This window comes from Lepus europaeus, chromosome 7 (assembly GCF_033115175.1).
Source record: "Lepus europaeus isolate LE1 chromosome 7, mLepTim1.pri, whole genome shotgun sequence".
Taxonomy (NCBI): domain Eukaryota; kingdom Metazoa; phylum Chordata; class Mammalia; order Lagomorpha; family Leporidae; genus Lepus; species Lepus europaeus.
The window spans coordinates 76,305,720-76,324,913 of record NC_084833.1 but is presented as its reverse complement, the minus strand read 5'-3'; the positions used below and the strand labels follow the sequence as shown (position 1 = coordinate 76,324,913).

Genomic DNA, 19,194 nt, shown 5'->3' with positions numbered 1-19,194 from the left:
TTATAAAAGAGATGGCTAACATTTTTCTGTAATAGCATAGCCAAAATAAGAGCTTAAATAATAATCTCATAGCTAGATTCACATCGCCATCAGCGAAGTATACAGTAAGTAGAAAAAAAAAAAAAAAACCTCCCTTTCAGACCAAAGGGAAAGAAAGTTTTAAAGTGAGAATATAATTTTCCTCATGGGCATTGTCTACCTTAGAAAAACTACTACAGAACATGCCTGTGACTATAGACTTGTAGTTCAGGCCACCGAAGATTAGAGATGGGACATGGGCACTCTCTTGACTTGCATCCTCTGGTCTGCTTTAACACAAACCAGGAGGAAAAGAAAGCTAGGCATCAGAAGCAATGGGCGGCAGGCCTATTAATGGCTGATCTGTACGGTGATCTGCCCTCAAGGAGACCCAACAGGCCAGTCCACTGCAGTGGCTTTCAATGTGTTAAGTCTGGGCTTCAGCAGAAGTCAGCTTGTGAAGAGCCCTGGCAGCTCTGCCAAAAGTTGGGTCACTGGAAATGGACCTGCCCTGGAGTCGAAGGATGCCCAGGTCAGAGCCACAGATCTTATTGGCTCTAAGCTGAAAAGCCCTTCACTCAGCCCAACTTCCAAAGTGACCACTGCAGCTGAGGGTATGGTCAAGTAGGGTCAGCAACATTGCAGGCAGAACTGTAAATTTCTTGTTAGAGATGCCACCTGCCTTTACCTGGCCAGCTCTCCTCCCAGGCCAGCCAAGTAATGAAAGTCAACAGAGTGCCTTCCCCTAGGAGGTTCACACCTCCCTTAGGATATACCCCATGTGAAGAGATAGATAGGTCTGGGCCTCTTAACTTACAAGGCCTAAAGCCCACCAGATTATTATCAAGCCCCTTCTATCAGGTTCTATTTGCCTCTCAATCAGAAAACTTAATTGTAGCTTAGACAGCACCTTTCTTAGCTCCTCTAATAATGACTCTGTCCTTTGTTCTAGACCCTGTCTAGTGCACTTGGGCCTCATTCCTTTGTAATCATAACCTCTACTCTACCACCAATGGCTCTACTCCCAACCTGTGTGTACTGATGGTCCTCTTCCCCACTTAATGCTGTATAATTGTTCAGACCTGGTAAATGCCACTCTTAGGATCATTGGTTACTATCCTCACTCTGTCTTTTATGACCTTGTCTAAATATGATCAGAGTCGGGGAACTTGGAAGGCTTCCATAGCCTTGGCAACTCATGACGACAGCCTAGGGTGGTGACTGGTGCCATAAACTAGAGTGTCAATTTGTTGGGTCAACAACAGGAGCCACTGTGTGCTTGCTCCTGATGTGGGATCTCTGTCCTTAATGTACTGTACATTTTGATTTAATGCTAAAACTAGTACTCAAACAGTATGTTTCACTTTGTGTTTCTATGTGGGTGCAAACTGTTGAAATCTTTACTTAATGTATACTAAATTGATCTTCTGTATATAAAGAGAATCGAAAATTAATCTTAATGTGAATGGAAGGGGAGAGGGAGCGGGAGAGGGGAGGGTTGCGGGTGGGAGGGAAATTATGGGAAGGGGAAGCCATTGTAATCCATAAGCTGTATACTGGAAATTTATATTCATTAAATAAAAGTTAAAAAAAATACATGAAATCTATTCTATTTGTATTAATAAATTTTTTTAAAAGAATAATAACAGCAGCAGCAGCATTTTGTACTTGAGTATAACATTTTTTAACAAGTCAAAATAATTTTAAATTGTGTCATTGTGCTTTATCGAATATATTCTGGCAAGAAACTCATGGCTTAAAAATTCTGGTATGCTTGAAATGCCATATTTTTAAAAAGATAAATATATCTACCAGATATATTATCCTAAAACTCATTAATTACCTTTGTCAGTTAAGTGAATATTTTAATATTCAAAGCCTGGTACTTTCTTGCTATGACTGAATGTTACCTAGTGCCAGGAACAATAAGATCTATTTAAATGATGGCCAATAGACACATGAAAAAATGCTCAGGATCACTAGGAACCAGAGAAATGCAAATCAAAACCACAGAGAGAATGGCTCCTCACAAAGAAATCAACAGACGACAAATGCTGGTGTGCATGTGGGGAAAAAGGTAGCCTAATCCACCGTTGATAGGAATGTAAACTGGGGCAGCCATTGTGGAAGACAGTATTGAGATACCTCAGAAACCTGAATACAGACCTACCATATGACCCAGCCATCCCATTTCTGGGAATTCCCCAAAGTGAAATGAAATCAGCATATGAAAGAGTAATCTGTACCCCCATGTTCATTGCAGCAGCTCCATTTACAATAGCTAAGATATGGAATCAACCCAGATGTCCATCAAATAATGACTAGATAAAGAAATTGTGGTATACATATACACTATGGAATACTACTAACTGGTAAAAAAAATGAAATCCTATCATTTGCAACAAAATGGATGCAACTGGTAATCATTATACTTAGTGAAATAAGCCAGTCCCAAAAAGGCAAATATAATTTGTTTTCCCTGATCTATGGTAACTAATAGTGTACCTAAAAGGTAATATATAAGAGTATATTGACATTTTGAGATTCCATGACTGTTTATATCCCTTGTCTCAACTGTTGAAGAACAGAGTTTTTTTTTTTTTTTCTTCATACTATTTGTTGAACTCTTTACTTAGTATAGGGTTAATCTTATGACCACAAAGTAAACTGAATATAAATCTTTATAAAAATTAAGAGTTTGAATAGGAGAGGGAGGAGGAAAAAGGGTGGGGACAGGAGTAGGAAGGAGGGTAGGGTGGGAAGTATCACTATGTTCCTTAATCTGTATATATGAAATACATGAAATTTGTATACCCTAATTAAAATTTTAAAAAAGAAAAAAAAGAAATGCAATGAATTTTTGTACACTGAAACTTGATAAAACTATTATATTTAATTGTGTTTGTTTCATGGATTTTCTGTATAGAACATTATTATTTATAAACAAAATTGTTTTAGATCTTCACTTATAATCCTTGTATGCTTTATTCCCCATTTTCTCTTATTCTCTAATTATTAAATCTAAGTTTATATTTTTAAAAAAGATTTATTTAAATGAGTACAGTAAGAATAAAATAAATCAGAATTAATTAGTATTACTGACAATGAAGTCATAGACTCCTCCTAACCAAAAATAATATTCCCACACTTCTGTGGTTATACGAAGATGCTTAGAAACAGCCCTGCTCTCATTTTTTCTCATTTAAATTTAAGGACATTAAAGAACACTTAAAATCAGGTCTGCAAAAAAATTAAAATTCATTTATCAGACTTGGAACACTATTACCAAAGTCAACTTTGCAAGATGAACCTGTAAGTAGAATGGGGTGGCGAGGGCAGGGGGGATGGGAATGGAGGGGAAATGTATCTTCTTTTCCTCTCTTACATATTTTTCTCCTCACAAAGGAATACAGATTTATCACTGATTAACCTACAGAAACAAATAGCATGCCACTTGTATGGAATAATTGTTTGGATTGTTTTTATTTAGTTTCATGGTTGACAAAAATATTACAAAGAGATAATATTTTTAGTATTAAAATGGATAGGTATAACAGAACATACCTGAAAAAGAACATGTACATGGCAGCTGTGATGCAGAACAAAAGGACCTATAACAAGGAAAAAATACATTACTTTCAAAAGAACAATGATTTCATCATTTGTATAATTCATATGAGCAAAATAGCCTGAAACAATAAAACAACATGCAAAAGGATACGCAAAGCTAGACAAGCTTATATTATGCTCTTTAACCTTTCAAACAAATCAAACTATGGCAATAATATATTATAGTCATTATAAATATATATACATATATAAAGATAAACATATATACTTAAACATGCAAGTTAGACTGGATGGAAGAGTAATAGAATTCAAAAAGAAACAATTTAACTTGTCTATTAAAATACCTAGGAAGCAAGTAATTTAAGAGTGAGGACAATAACTTATAATTGAGTCAGTGAATAAATCAGAAGATGTATTAATCAATAGTATATTTTAATGTAAGCTATAGTGTAGCTATCTAATCAATCATAAAAGTTAATAAAAATGTAATCCTTTAAGGAATACAGACTAACTAGTTGGTTTTTTTTGTTGTTGTTTTGTTTTGTTTTTTGACAGGCAGAGTGGACAGTGAGAGAGAGAGACAGAAAGGTCTTCCTTTGCCGTTGGTTCACCCTCCAATGGCCCCCGCGGCTGGCGCGCTGCAGCCGGCGCATCACGCTGATCCGAAGCCAGGAGCCAGGTGCTTCTCCTGGTCTCCCATGGGGTGCAGGGCCCAAGTACTTGGGCCATGCTCCACTGCACTCCTGGGCCACAGCAGAGAGCTGGCCTGGAAGAGGGGCAACCGGGACAGAATCCGGCACCCTAGCCAGGACTAGAACCCGGTGTGCTGGTGCCGCAGGTGGAGGATTAGCCTATTGAGCCGTGGCGCTGGCTGGAGACTAACTAGTTTTAAAGTTCTTTAAAACCAGGCAAAGAACATACAATAAATCTGGATTGAAGAAGCTTTTCTCAAAAATATAATAAATACAATATACTACCAGGGTATATGGAAGGAATCCAAAGCCCCAGTCCTCACTAATCACTTAGTTATGCCAACAAAGTAGATCTCTATTATTTTTAAGTCACAAAAATGGAAGCTGTAAAATGCATTCTTATTTTAACAATGCCAGTGTAAATTCAGTACCAGGATTGTCAATGGCTTCCTATCATAGACAGATAAGAAATAAAAAAATCTTTCAACTTTTAAAAGTCTGACCACAAAAACAACAAAAGTGCAAATAGTGTAAAACAATGGTTTGCTACTTACAACACAAATAATTTCTAGCCAACTTAAATTATAAGTTTTTATTATGAATCAAACTTCTCAAGTTTGCCATCTTAGCCTGAGCTAAACATTATAAAGTACAGCAAGAATGACTTACAGATAAACATGATAACCAAAAGAGGATTCTATCAATTACTACTAAACTAAAATTGCATGTATTTATATCATTGTCCTAATCATATATAAAATCTCTAATCAATGCACACGTTGTCTTCTCCCTTTCTTCTCTGCCTTTCTATAGTCTTCCTCCTTCTCTTTTCATTGCCTTTAAAAGTACCCTACCCATGATCTATAAGGTTCAGCTTATTATTTTTGGAAGCATAACTTAAAGCATATGGAATAATTTTCAGTTATTGTGTAGTCTTTTTTAAAGTCCAAGTGAGTTTGTTCATTGGTTATAACTCTCCATACAAAACTTAGAACATGAAACTCATTTTTTTTTCTTTTTTTGCTACCACTGTATCCCATTCAGGCAATGCCAGATGTTTCAGGCTTCTCTGTATTAGCCAATATCCCTCTTGCAGATTCCATTCAAAAATCTCTCTAGAAGTGTTCCACAAATATTTCTCACACTTTCTACCATCCCTAAAGGAAATACCACAGCCTCTTTCCCTCAAAACATTGCTATGTTCCAGCCCAATATGCTACATCTAAGGAGAGCTTCGATAAATCTAAGGGTCATGAAATCGACTCATCGATGACGGGAGTTTGGGGAGAAGAGTCCCTAGGACCCTATAATGCCTTTTCCCATAATCCTCTCCTTCCCTTCGCCATCAATGACGGGAGTTTGGGGAGGAGAGTCCCTAGAACCCTATAATGCCTTTTCCCATAATCCTCTCCTTCCCTTTGCCATCTTTCTTCTTCCCGGGGAGCGACCACCATGAAACTGTGCAGTTTCAGATGGTACAAGATCTATCCTGGACACAGGAGGCGCTATGCTAGGACCAACAGGAAGGTTTTCCAATTTCTTAATGCAAAATGCGAGTCTGCGTTTCTTTCCAAGAGAAATCCTCCGCAGATAAACTGGACTGTCCTCCACAGAAGAAAACATAAAAAGGGGCAGTTGGAAGAAATTCAAAAGAAAAGAACTCACCATACAGTTAAATTCCCGAGAGTCACTGGTACATCTCTTGCTGATATAATGGCCAAGAGAAATCAGAAACCTTAAGTCAGAAAGGCTCAATGAGAACAAGCTATCAGGGCTGCCAACGAAGCCAAAAAGGCTAAGCAGGCGTCTAAAAAGACAGCAATGGCTGCTGCTAAGGCTCCTACAAAGGAATCACCTAAGCAAAAGACTGTAAAACCTGTGAAGGTTTCTGCTCCCTGAGTTGATGGAAAACGCTAAGTTGACACATCAGATTTTTAAATAAAAATTGGAGTTTAAAAAAAATTGGAAAGTCTACTATAGATCAAGAACTGTTCAAAAAATTGCAACAGTACACAAAATGGTATATTCTTACTCTCAATGTCTCTAACTTTTTGAAACTATGGAATTCAATTATAACAACCTTGCCTGCTTATTCCTCTTTGTCAGTACTGGCTTGGTATTAATTGACTAATTCATCTCCTCATTATGAATGAAATTGTCCTATTTCTATTATATGATAATAACTTCCTACTGGATGTCAAAAATCCTAAATTTTACCTGGATGAGTACTAGATATTTTTGTATTTCCATAGTTTTTCTTGAGCCTTGTTCCAGAACATAATAAGTTACTTGGAAAGAGTTTGATCTTTTAAGGATTTGCTTTTAAAATATTTTAGGAGGGACTACAGTAGTGCTCAATCGAGGGCTAATTATTCCCCATTACTGAGATAAGACCTTATATGTAATTTACCCAATGCCCCATGAATCATCAAGACTTTCTGGTCTGGTTAATAAGAACAGACACTATTCCTACTCCAGACTGAATGCCAAGCGCTCAATGAAGGATCTCTAATCCTTCAGGTCATTCTTTCCTTGGCCTGTAGTCACTTCCTCAAATACATGGCCTAATCCTTAATCAACTGAGAACTTTCCTCTCTAGCCCTCTGTTCTGTGAACTTTATGCAGCATGGTCTGCCCACACTTTCAGCTTTATTTCCTTAATTCAGAAAGTCCTCTAGCCTTAGTCGAAGTGACTTCCTTTTGATCCAGGCCTGGAACTTCTCTCGAGGTGTAAACTATGGTAATTGTGGGGCTCATTTCATTTGTTTCCCATATCTCAAGAGTTCTCTTGAGAGAACTACATTCCAAGGGGCAAGCCCCCAGTCACCCAATTACCTCCCATCAGGCCCAACTCTCAGAGCCCATAATAATCAAGTCTGCACCTTTGATGTATCAAGTGTTAACATAAGACTTTAAAATTTAAATATCCTCATGCTGTCTGCATGAGTCTGGGGTGCTAAGATCTGTTCAATCTGTAATGATCACCACAAAAAATTGTACTGGGTATCTCAGCCTAATGAATGACATTTCACTGTCATTGTATATTGTATACATACAAAATTGTATATTATGTATGACTAAATGACATAAAACCAACTAGAGTGACTAGTACAACATAGTTGCTCAATAAATGGTAAGTACTGAGGCATTGTGGCACAGCAGGTTAAGCCTGGGACTCTCATGTTCCATATCACAGCGCCTGGGTTCAAGTTCTGTCTCTACCTCCAATCCAGGTTCCTACTAATGCTCCTGGGAGGTAGCAGGTTATGTCTCAAGTACTTGAGTCCCAGTCGCTGGCATGGGCAACCCAGATGGAGTTCCTAGCTCCTGGCTTTGGCCTAGCCCAGCCCTGCCTGTTGCAAGCATTTGGGAAACCAACCAATAGATCGAAGATAGATCGACCAATTGATCTATCTATCTACTTCTCTCTCTCTCTTTACTTCTGTCTCTCCCTCCCTCTCTGTCACTCTGCCTTTTAAATAAATAAACAAACTTTTAAAAACAGATACTGGGGCTGGTGCTGTGACCTACACAGCTCACCATTCTTGATTTATACATTTCAGACCAGTAAGCAATGTCTAGGAAAATATTATCCTTGAGATTTTCCAGTTAAGAAATAATCATGGAGGCTGGTGCTGTGGCATAGCAGGTTAAGCAGCCACCTGCAGTGCCAGCATCCCTTATGGATGCTGGTTCTGGTCCTGGCTGCTTTGCTTCCAATCCAGCTCCCTGCTGATGGCCTGCAAAAGCAGCAGAGGACACCCGAAATACTTGGGCCCCTGCACCCGTGTGGAAGACTTGGAAGAAGCTCCTGACTCCTGGCTTCAGCCTGGCCCAGCACCAGCCATTGCAGCCATTTGGGGAGTGAACCAATGGATGGAAGACCTCTCTCTCTAATGTCTCAATCTCTTTCTGTATCTCTGCCTTTCAAATAAATAAATGAATAAATCTTTAAAGAAAAGAAATAATTATGAAAAAAAGACGTAATTTGTAAGATGGTGGCATCAAAGTACAACCCATATGATAACCTGTCCTTTTCAGGTATGTAGGTAAACTGTATCTGCTCTTTCACACAAATTGAATAATTTAAAGTATATAACTGGAAATTTTCAATACACATACAACCTGGAAGTTACAGTCCTTATTACAACAGAATTCTAATTTTCTAGCAGATATAAAAATAAATAGTTTAAAAGAACTTGCTAATTGAAGCAGCATCAATAACTATTTACATATGGAAAAATCCAGCCATTACAAAAAATTTTAAAGAAAAATTAATTACCAAGTAAAAACCCACACATAAACTCATTCATTATGCAATATACTGATTCCAAATGTACTACTCAAAGCTGAAACTATAAAAACAAATTAGACCTATCAGCAAATACAGTACTTCGTTCACATCTCTATTATTACCAGATAAAGAAAATGCAATTTAAGTAAAGTAAAGGGGTTTGTTACTGACTTTTATTTCAAAGTTACTAGGATACTCAGATGCTGTTTTTGTTTCCTGTATCCAAGCCTCTATTTTATGGTCAATTAATTAGTTGTTATAAGTCATTAGATATGCAGTTCAAAACAAACAAGAAAGGAAACAAATGTGAAAAGAGTGAAGAGCCAAAAGAAGCCATGAGAGCTTAAATATGGATTGTTAATGATGATAAATAAATTTTTAAAAACAGGAACCAGAGAACATGGAGAAAAAGAAAGTAGAGGAATAAAATGATAATAATAAGCTACTATTTAACAATTGGGACTGGTGCTAGATATGATATTTTTTAAATATAAGATAATGTCTTTAATATTTACAATCATTCTGATTTTACAGATAAGGTAATTGGGCTAAAAAGTAAGACACCTACTGAAAATCACAGAACATTTAAGTGGCTGAACTAAGACTCAAAGCGAGGACTGTCTGACTTCAAATTCATGGCTTCTGATTATACTCCTCTGCCTCTGGACAATATTTTATTCTTACTAATGTTGCTTTAGAGGCTACAGTGCTTCTAAGCTAAGACTAATCCCTATGATGCTTCCAATTTTTTATATAAGTAGTGACCTTAAAAAACAGGAATGAGGTATACTCTCTCAGAGTTTGATATAATAATAATAAAAATACCCAAGTACTGCTCAAAACAGCCCTGCAATGTAAAGACTTCATCCTCACTTCAGAAATGAAGAGCAGAAAGGCACATCCAGGTTTTAAAACCAGGTGAGATTCTGAAGTCCATGAGCAGTCATACAGACTTTGAAAACCCGTATTAAAGATATGCAGCTGTTAGAAATTTCATTCAACCTAATTATGAAACATGTACTTTCTCATGCACAACCACTAAAACAGTAAGATAGAGTCTGTGTGTCCAGGAGTTTATTATTTACACAGTGAACTATATTTAAGAAAAGCAAAGGTGACATACAAATTCTAGAGTCTCAAAACTTATATGAAATATTTATTTTAGTGAAGCAAACATCTAAAAATGCTTTAAATTTCTAAAATAAGTTATGTAAACATTACACATGAAAGCTAAAAACCTCATCTGTCTACCTATGTACTGAGATGACAGGATAAACTGCACACATGAGTTTTTGGAACCTGTTCACATAACAATATATGAGACCATTCTTTATCCTCCTGCTGCCAAATATGTTACTTTTTTCAATTTAGAGAAAAAACTTTCCCAAGTCATTCAGCACATGCAGGAGGGGAGGAGAAAGGTGCCACATGAACTTAGGGCAAAGTTACAGCTGAGAAAATATTGTGTTTTCAACAGGGTAACACAGACAGGTCACTTAAGTGAAGCCTCATTGTTATAAATAGATAATTTGTAGTAAATTCGTTATTTTTATCCAGAGGGTGGCATTTCCATTAACCTCAAATAAGAATAAAGACCAGGTTCAGGGTAGTATTACATTTTTCCCTCAGAGACATTACAAAAATAAACAAATAAGAGCTTCTATGTTACTTTTAAAAGGTCACAGCTGGTCTACATAAAACAGCACGTATCAGTACGGCAATTCAAATTTTTACTATTTGCTGAAGGTAAGGTAAGAAAGATCACTGAAGATTCCTGTTGACTGAGGTGGCCTGTAAGACAGCGCTTACTCGCTACTTCATCAAACCACACATTTTTCTGCCAGCAAAAGACCAACAGCTGCCCTTCAGCTGAGTTCCACATTTTTTAAGATGTCCCCTGAGAGCCAATTCAATCCCAATCACAATCCAAGAAAAAACAACCAACAATAAATAGAAGGATATATAATCTCTTTACTGTTGTTTTAAACATGTGAGTATTTTTTCACTCCTGTAATAGTTTAACAAAATGCTACTGAGTGTTCTCAAGTGATGTGACCTGTGCCCAAGCTCAAGCCATCTGCCAATTTTTTGGGCATATGTTCATTCCAGAATTCATTTGAGAAAATTCTTCGTTGATTAGGCATGGTATTGCTCATGTCTGGTCTGGTTCTCACCATTTCTATCCAGCTGTGGATTCTTCTCTGCATACTCAGTTCCCAGTGACTACAATTTCTTCAGACAATAAAGGTCCTGAGATAATATTTGTTTGTTTCTCCTAATGAACATGAAAGTTTGCTTGAATTCTCAATCAAATGAACTATGGAGGCCGGTGCCGTGGCTTAACAGGCTAATCCTCCGCCTTGCGGCACTGGCACACCGGGTTCTAGTCCCGGTTGGGGCGCCGGATTCTATCCCGGTTGCCCCTCTTCCAGGCAGCTCTCTGCTATGGCCCGGGAGTGCAGTGGAGGATGGCCCAAGTCCTTGGGTCCTGCACCCGCATGGGAGACCAGGAGAAACACCTGGCTCCTGGCTTCGGATCAGCGCAATGCGCCGGCCGCGGCGGCCATTGAAGGGTGAACCAACGGCAAAAAGGAAGACCTTTCTCTCTGTCTCTCTCACTATCCACTCTGCCTGTCCAAAAAAAAAAAAAAAAAGAAATGAACTATGGAAGTGCTTTTCGAATCAATTCACTGTAGAATCTAGATTTTTATAGTATTTTCTTTACTAAATTTATTTACTTGAGAAGCAGAGAGATAGGCAGGTTCTCAATCACTGATTTACTCCACTGTTGCCCACAAGAGTAGGGATTGAACCAGGGCTATAGTCAGAAGCTGAGAATTCAACTCAGCTCTTCTCCATGTGTAGAAGGAAACCAACCATGGAAACATCACCTGCTATCTCCCTGGGTGCACGTGGGCAGGAATCTAGAATTAGGATAAAATCAAGATTGGACCCGGGGTGAAGGGCAGCACTGTGACATAGTGGGTAAAGTTGCTGCCTGCAGTGCCGGCATCCCATATGGGTGTCGGTTCAAGTCCTGGCTACTCCATTTGCGATCCAGCTCTCTGCTGTGGCCTGGGAAAGCAGTGGAAGATGGTCCAACTCCTTGGGCCCCTACACCTGCGTGGGAAACCCAGAGGAAGCTCCTGGCTCCTGGCTTTGCATCAACCCAATTCCGGCTATTGCAGCCATCTGTGGAGAGAACCAGCGGATGGAAAACCTCAACTCAACTCAACACAACTCAACTCTCCTCTCCTCTCCTCCCCTCCCTTCCCCTCTCCTTCCCTACCCTACCCTTCCCTCCTCTCCTCTCCTTTCCCTTTCTTTGCCTCTGTCTCACTGTAACTCTGCCTTTCAAATAAATAAATAAATCTTAAAAGAAAAAAATGATTGAACCCAGGCACTCCAATATGGACTGCAGTGCCCTAACTTCTAAGCCAAATGCTTGTCCTAATATTATCCTAAATTAATCTACTCCCAAACCTTTTCCTTTCAAGTTTCTGTGCTTATAACAGTAATGAAACAAAAGATCACGGCTTCTTAGCTTTGGTGGTCAACTTAAGAAAACTTCATTTTCTATGTTTTTTACTCCCTCATTTTATTTGCTTTTTTTCTCCCTTTTCCTATCTATAAGACAGACTCAGTATCAAGATTATCACTAAGATATACAACAATATTAAATAGAGTTTTACAAAGTACTTATAAAATATTTTTAAAGGGGCAAGTGTTTGGTGCAGCAGTAAAGTGGCAGCTGCATCCCATATTGGAATGCCTGGTTTGAGTCATGGTTACTCTGCTCTGATCCAACTTCCTGCTAATGCACACACTAGGAATCAGCAGGTGTTGACTCAAGTATTTGGGTCCATGTCACCAATGAAAGAGGCCTGGATTGACTTCTGGACTCCTTGCTTGGACCAGGCACATCCATGGCAGCCGTTGTATGCATTTGAGGAATGAACCAGGTGATGGAAGATTCTCTCTCTCTCAAATAAAGTGAAAATGAATATTTAAATGGTATTTTTAATATTTTATAAAGAGTGAAAAACAATTAAAATCACTACAGACTTTTTTAGTATTTATTTTGTTAACTTGTGAGGCAGAGAGACAAAGAGAGAAAGAGAGAATTTAGAAAGAGAGCTGACATCCACTGGTTCACTCCCCAGATGTCCACAACAGACAGGGGTGGTTTGGCCAATGCCCAAAACCAGAAACTGAACCCAGATCTCCACATAGGTGGCAGGAAGATAGACCCATGTACTTCAGCCATCACCTGCTGCTTCCTAATGTGCACATTAGCAGGAAGCTGGGATTGGGAGCGGATCCAGAACTTCAACCCAAGCACTCGAATACAGGATGTGGATATCCCAAGTGCCAAACGCCAACCTCACCACTAATATTTTTTAAAAATACCAAGTCAATTTTGTTCAATGTTTAATGCATCTAATGCAATGAGAAGAAACAAATACTTTGGCAGTACAAATGAATTAAGAATAAACGAGGAATTAAAATCTAGTGGAACTTAAAATCACATTTACCTAGGATCTTGGTTATAGATTCCAAAATGATTAGAGAGAAGAAAGAGATTCAGACCAGAGGTTACTTCTATCATGGAAATCTGTCTTCTGCTTTAAATTTTGCATGTAGTCAAGACCTTGTATGAAATTTGAAATGAACTTGTATGACATTTGTATGAAATTGTCAAGGATAAATCTGGTCCACATGACCTAAAATTCAAACAGGCATCCGTCTCTGTCTAAAATCTACAACATAATTTTAGGCACTAATATCTGGAAGTGTTTATACAAACTTTTCACCCCTAAAAGGTGATTACTCTCATAGTGACAAAGTCCATATTTAGTACATATGTAAATAATAGATTAATGTCACAGCACCCTTTTTGTAATTCTCTTACTGAAGAAAAGCATTGCCTGGACTTTTTAAATGAACTCAAAATAATGTACCATCAAATCTGAGCACAGTCTCTATCTTGCTTGTTTTTCACAATGCCTTCACCTAAGGAGACTAGGAGATTTCAGAAGAACAATGTGATTTTCGTATGGTATTTTAGTCTCCTAATTATGTTTATGATCTGATAATCATCAACTCTAATAGAAATTGTCATGAAAGGAAAGGTGAATTTTGTTGTTTTTTTTTGTTTTGTTTTGTTTTCTCCAGGACATGTCACTGAATATCATGGAAAGAACAGAACAAAGGCTTTCTTAAACATTCTCATAATAGCATTTTAATGCTGCCAGCTTTTTTAATTACAATGGGCATAGCTGCAGAGTTTCAACTTACTTTTATTGCATTATTTTATTAATGTATCCATATTAATTTTTATTTTAAAAAACCAATAATGTGTATTATACTTGTTGTAGGTTGTATAGCATAGTGGTATCTTGCAGATCATTAGACATACAGAGAATATAGATTTCATGGTTAAATTCAAAAGATATGTTTTTATTCACTCATATAAGTTATAGACATTTTGTCTCATCTAATCACCTAATTTAATTGCAAATGTTTCTCAGAGTGTAGAAATCAAAAGACATATCAAAATAAATTCTAAAAGCCACAGTATAAAGTTCATCCTGGGATATTTGTAAAACACTATGTCTAAATACCAATGTTGCCGGCACCCACAAAGTTAGAATTGATGACTAAGTAGCATCTCAGCTGAGCAGACAGCTCTATAGCATCATGCTAGGAAGATGATTACAAGTGAAACAGTAATGCTCTCAAGAATAAGTCCTCCCAATACCCACAGCTCTTTGAAACTGATATTACTTGACGTTTTCAGTCTTGAAAATTTAATTAGTAACAATAAACCAGACTAATTGGGAGTAGAAGCTGAAAAGTACTGAAGAACATTTATAAATGTTCTCTTTTTAGTACATTAAATATATGCCATGGTTTTAAAAAAGTTATGTATGTGTATTAGCCACAATTTTCACAAGGAATTCTGTCTTTCACAATAAATAGTCTGATTAATATTTTAATAGAAAATGCCCTGAAGGAAGGCAGGTGGTTCCTGGTACACATTGCCTCAGTGTTTGAGCTATCCTAAGCATACATTCCTTCCTCTTAATCAAGTTAGGAGCCAAAGTATAAACAGGCACTTGTGAGAGCATGATTTCACTTTTATGAAAAGGAAAGATGGTAAAATAACCACTTTTTAATGAAAACTAAACATGAAAATATTGCTAATTATTCTGCTTCAAAAATCTCATTAGGACCCAGAATTTTACAAGTATAGAAATCTACCTGAGCAAAAATAAATTCTCCAATTAAATATACTCAATACTTAGCAGCCAATACAGAATGAATGACTAGAAAAAGTTTTCCCAAAATATATAAAAATGGAATGTCACATCAATTCTATTTTTCAGTATTATGTCACTAAATTACAAAGCACATCAGAGCAGTTTTTTATACCAAGTAAAATTCAACACAAAACTATTACCTAATTATTCAGAATACACATACAAAGGAACATTTAAAAGTTCATGGAAAATAGAATTAAAAGCTAAGCTTATTTTGGTACAAATAGTTTTACATTATAAAAAAAAACATGGTTTTTATTATAACAAGCACTTTCCATTAAGTTTTTGAAGATCCTCTCATACACATAATTTTTTTTAAATTTTATGCCAGAATCAATTCTTTTAATCATATTTTCCATGAACATTTTAAAGTCATTGTGTGTGTGTGTGTGAGAGAGAGAGAGAGAGAAAGAGAGAAAGAGAGAGAGAGAGAGAGAGAGGAGAGAGAGAATATATAATTGATGGTCCATTAATTCTGTTACAGAATGTTTGTGTCACCCACTCCCAAACTCATATAAAGCCCTGACACTCAATGTGACTGTTCTTGGAGACAGGGCCTTTGAGGGTAATTCGTGATAAATGAGTTAAATAAGATCTTTAAGGTTGGACCCTAATCCAACAGGATTGGTCTCTTTATTTGTCTATTTGTCTCTTTATTGGTCTCTTTATTTCCTTTATTAGAAAAGAAAAGAAATCTGAGGCAATGCCTCTCCCCAACACAACACCACCACCACATGCACAAAGGAAAGTTCCTGTGAAGAAATAGTGAAACAGCTGTCACCTACAATCCAAGGAGACCTCACTAGAAACCAATCCTGACAGTACCCTGACCCTGCGCTATTAAACTCCAGGACACTGAAAAAATGTGTTTCTGTTTTACAAATAGTGTTTTGTGGTATTTTGTGTTATGGTAGCCCTAGGAGAGTAGTACAACTCCGGAAAATTAAATGGTCTCTTCTTAGGTGATTATAGACCATTGTTAGAATTAATAACTTCCAGTATTCAAATTGTTTCCAATGACATTTTAATCAACCTCTGAGTTGCTAGCTCTAATTAGCTACATATAAAGGCATGTAAATATTTTACTATAATAAATTTGAATAGAAATTATCCAGGAATCACGTGGTCTTACTCTAATAAAGTATGCATATATGTTTTCTGTGAAAGACCACTTGCTAATTTTACAGTACATTTATATACTAATCTTAGATAGCTGGCAACCATGGAAGGCTCCAGAAGGATCACCATGAATCATTAGGAGATAAAAAACTTAGATATTACTACCATAAAGAAAGAGAACTAAATTAGCCTCAGTATATTTATTTTTCAGATTATCTAGGTAACAGAGAATAAGTACTGAAGAAGTAGAGCCCACAGGAACTAAGTCTGATGAGACTGTGAGTCATTATTGGATAGTTCCAGAAGGAATGTACAGAGCCAGACACTATAGCCCATGAGATAGTGCAATTGATGTGTGATCGGCATGGCAAGAATTTGTTGAAAATAAGTGCTTCCTATGTCACATTTTTGCCCAAAGTCAGTATTAGCTAGCCTAATAACTTCAGACACAGACTAATTTTTAAGATAAAATGCACCATCATCTAGGACACTCACATAATCAAATCCCTAAAGCAGATTTTCTCAAGCTCAGCATTCGTGACTCTTGGGGACTCATAATTCTTTGTTGCTGGGGGACAGAGGGAAGCTGTATTATATTGGAAGATGTTTATTAGCATCCCTGACTTCTACCAACTGATAGAATCACCCTGCTGTCCCCACCAGTAATAGCCACAGATTTTACTCCAAACATTGCTGAATATCTGTACAAAAATTGCACCCATTTGGAATCAAAGCTCTAGAAGAAGCCTAGAGACTTGGAACACGCATCCAAGCCTTGAAAGCTAGCTAATCTAATGTCTTCTCTGCTGATGAATCCCTTTTGTAATAGCCATAAAAGATCATTTGATCAAATATCTCCTACAATTAGAAATTCTTCAATTTACCAAGTAACAAAATTGAAACAGCTCTATTTGAAATCTATTTTTGACAATTCTTATTATTGAAGTTTGCCTATCTCAAATTATACTGATAAATCTTGGTGTAATTTCTAATTTCATAGAAAAGTAATCATTCTGCCACAAACCATTCCTTCAAATACAAGATAATAACCTTTATGTTTGTAGATAGCAACTCAAAAACACAGAAAAAGAATCACAATTAACTCTATTTCCCCAGTGGTCAAGAAGTCATCCCAGTCATCCATGGTCATCTATAGAAAATACTAGGCTATTTCCTAACACCATACTGGCCCAGGCCTGGATCATACATGCAATAACAGCAATATTTATAAACATATTTTAGAATTTAAACTTTATATCAGAAAGCTGTACTTTACAACTATAATCTTTCTTTTGAGATATTTCCATTTAATTTAAATAGGGAATTAATTTCTGATTAAGACAAACTTTCAATTTTTTGAAAGGTCTACTCACTCATTGGTGGATTAGATGATATGGCCCCCTCAGCACACTGAAAGCCTTATTATCTTGCTGTTCTATTACATCAACTGCTCACATGGATATAAATAGGTCCTTCATTTTATACAACTTTATTTTGTGTGTAATTGATGCTCTAAATTTGGCATTGCTACGTTCTAGAATATATTTTTAAAGTATCTGATAAAATTTAAGCATTTAAATTCCCTATTTGGAAACTATATATTTTAGAAATAGCTTAAGGCAAAAATATTTTTTTGAGATCTTAAGATCATTTGTGTTTTAATGGTTAGTTAAACTCCCATATCCCAAACTCAGCTAGAAAACATGTCCAATAACCTAAAATAATGGTTTCAAAGTTTTATTTAAGGCAAAAAAAAAAAAAACCCTCTTTGTTCAAATAAATTCATAGCTGAAAAAATTCAAAAGTAAAACAAATTAATACAGAAATGTTCTGCCTGAGGTAGAGCAAAGTACCCTGTGGTTCTACTTTGTCTCACATACCATGTTGTACAGTATTTCCTGGGAGGCTCTGCAAATGCTGGGAATACATGAAGACTATCTTGGAAAACACTGTCTTGGAACATAGTCAAACACACACACACACATACACACAGGGTAAAGGGAAGCCACCTCACCCTCTTCCCTCTATTCTCAATTCAAAAAAAAAAAAAAAAAAGGTGACAGGAAAGAGAAATTACACAATGATCATGCATTTCATCTGTAGTAGAACACAACAGGTCCCTTCTCAAGGTAAGTCTTAGTTTACATATCATTTTAGCAATACAGGATAAGTTGTTTTTAAGACTATAGTAGCAAAATTCAGCATAAAAAGGAAAAGAAAAGGTAAGCAAGAGGAAGAAATAAAAATAATAATGACATTATCATTGAAAGCAAAGGAAAAGTAAAATGTTGGTAAGAATTTGCAAATTTGGTCACAACAAACCTGTATGCATACTCCCTTAATATTTAACTCTGTTGGGCTCCTGGAGACTGAGATAAAGACTAATTTCCAGGATTGGCACTGTGGTGTAGAGGATAAAGCCTCTGCTTGTAGTGCCAGCATCCCATATGGGCCCCAGTTCGAGACCTGGCTGTTCCACTTCCAATCCACCTCTCTACTATGGCCTGGGAAAGCAGTAGAAGATAGCCCAAGTGCTTGGGCCCCTGCACTCACATGGGAGACCTGGAAGAAGCTCCTGGCTCTTGGCTTCAGATCAGGCTAGCTCCGGCTGTTGTGGCCAACTGGAAAGTGAACCAGCGGACAGAAGACCTCTCTCTCTCTCTCCCTCTCTTTCTCCTTCTCTCTCTATGTAACTCTGACTTTCAAGCAGATAAATCAATTTTAAAAAAAAAAAAAAAAGGAAGCTGGAATCAGAATACTCAGGACTTTAACACCAGGGACTCCAATGTGGGATGCAGGCATCCCATGTGGTATGTTAACTACTGTACCAAATGTCTGCTCCTAAATAAACATCTTTATCCTATACTTTATTAAAAACTTTGGCTGAAAAAGATAATTCATCCATTGTTATAACAGCATAAACTCTGCCTAAATCAGTCTCAGCATCAGTTTTTCCTTCCCTTAACATTCCATAGTGATGTAATCTGGGTGGGAACTTTTTTAAATACATAAAATAGGATCACTTAATTAAGCAAGCACTGTAATTACTAGCAGGTATATTTTTACCTCAAAACCTAGTACTGTTGGGGCTGGTGCTGTGGCATAGCAGGTAACTCTGACTGTAAAATAAATTAATTAATTTTAAAAAAAAGTAGCAGTGTAGTCAAAAATACAAAAA

The 19,194-nt window shown here is 36.9% G+C and overlaps 1 protein-coding gene and 1 pseudogene across 3 annotated transcripts in view; one reads left to right on the top strand and one right to left on the bottom strand.

Moving 5' to 3' along the window:
• Nucleotides 1-19,194, bottom strand: part of TMEM135 (transmembrane protein 135) — a 305,852-nt gene that overhangs the window by 106,178 nt on the left and 180,480 nt on the right. For all 3 annotated transcript variants that reach the window (XM_062196847.1, XM_062196849.1, XM_062196848.1), the window contains one exon: nucleotides 3,583-3,629. In XM_062196847.1, the coding sequence (XP_062052831.1) occupies nucleotides 3,583-3,629 (47 nt within the window). The remainder of the gene's footprint in view (nucleotides 1-3,582; nucleotides 3,630-19,194) is intronic.
• LOC133764612 (large ribosomal subunit protein eL24-like) lies at nucleotides 5,733-6,197 on the top strand (annotated as a pseudogene).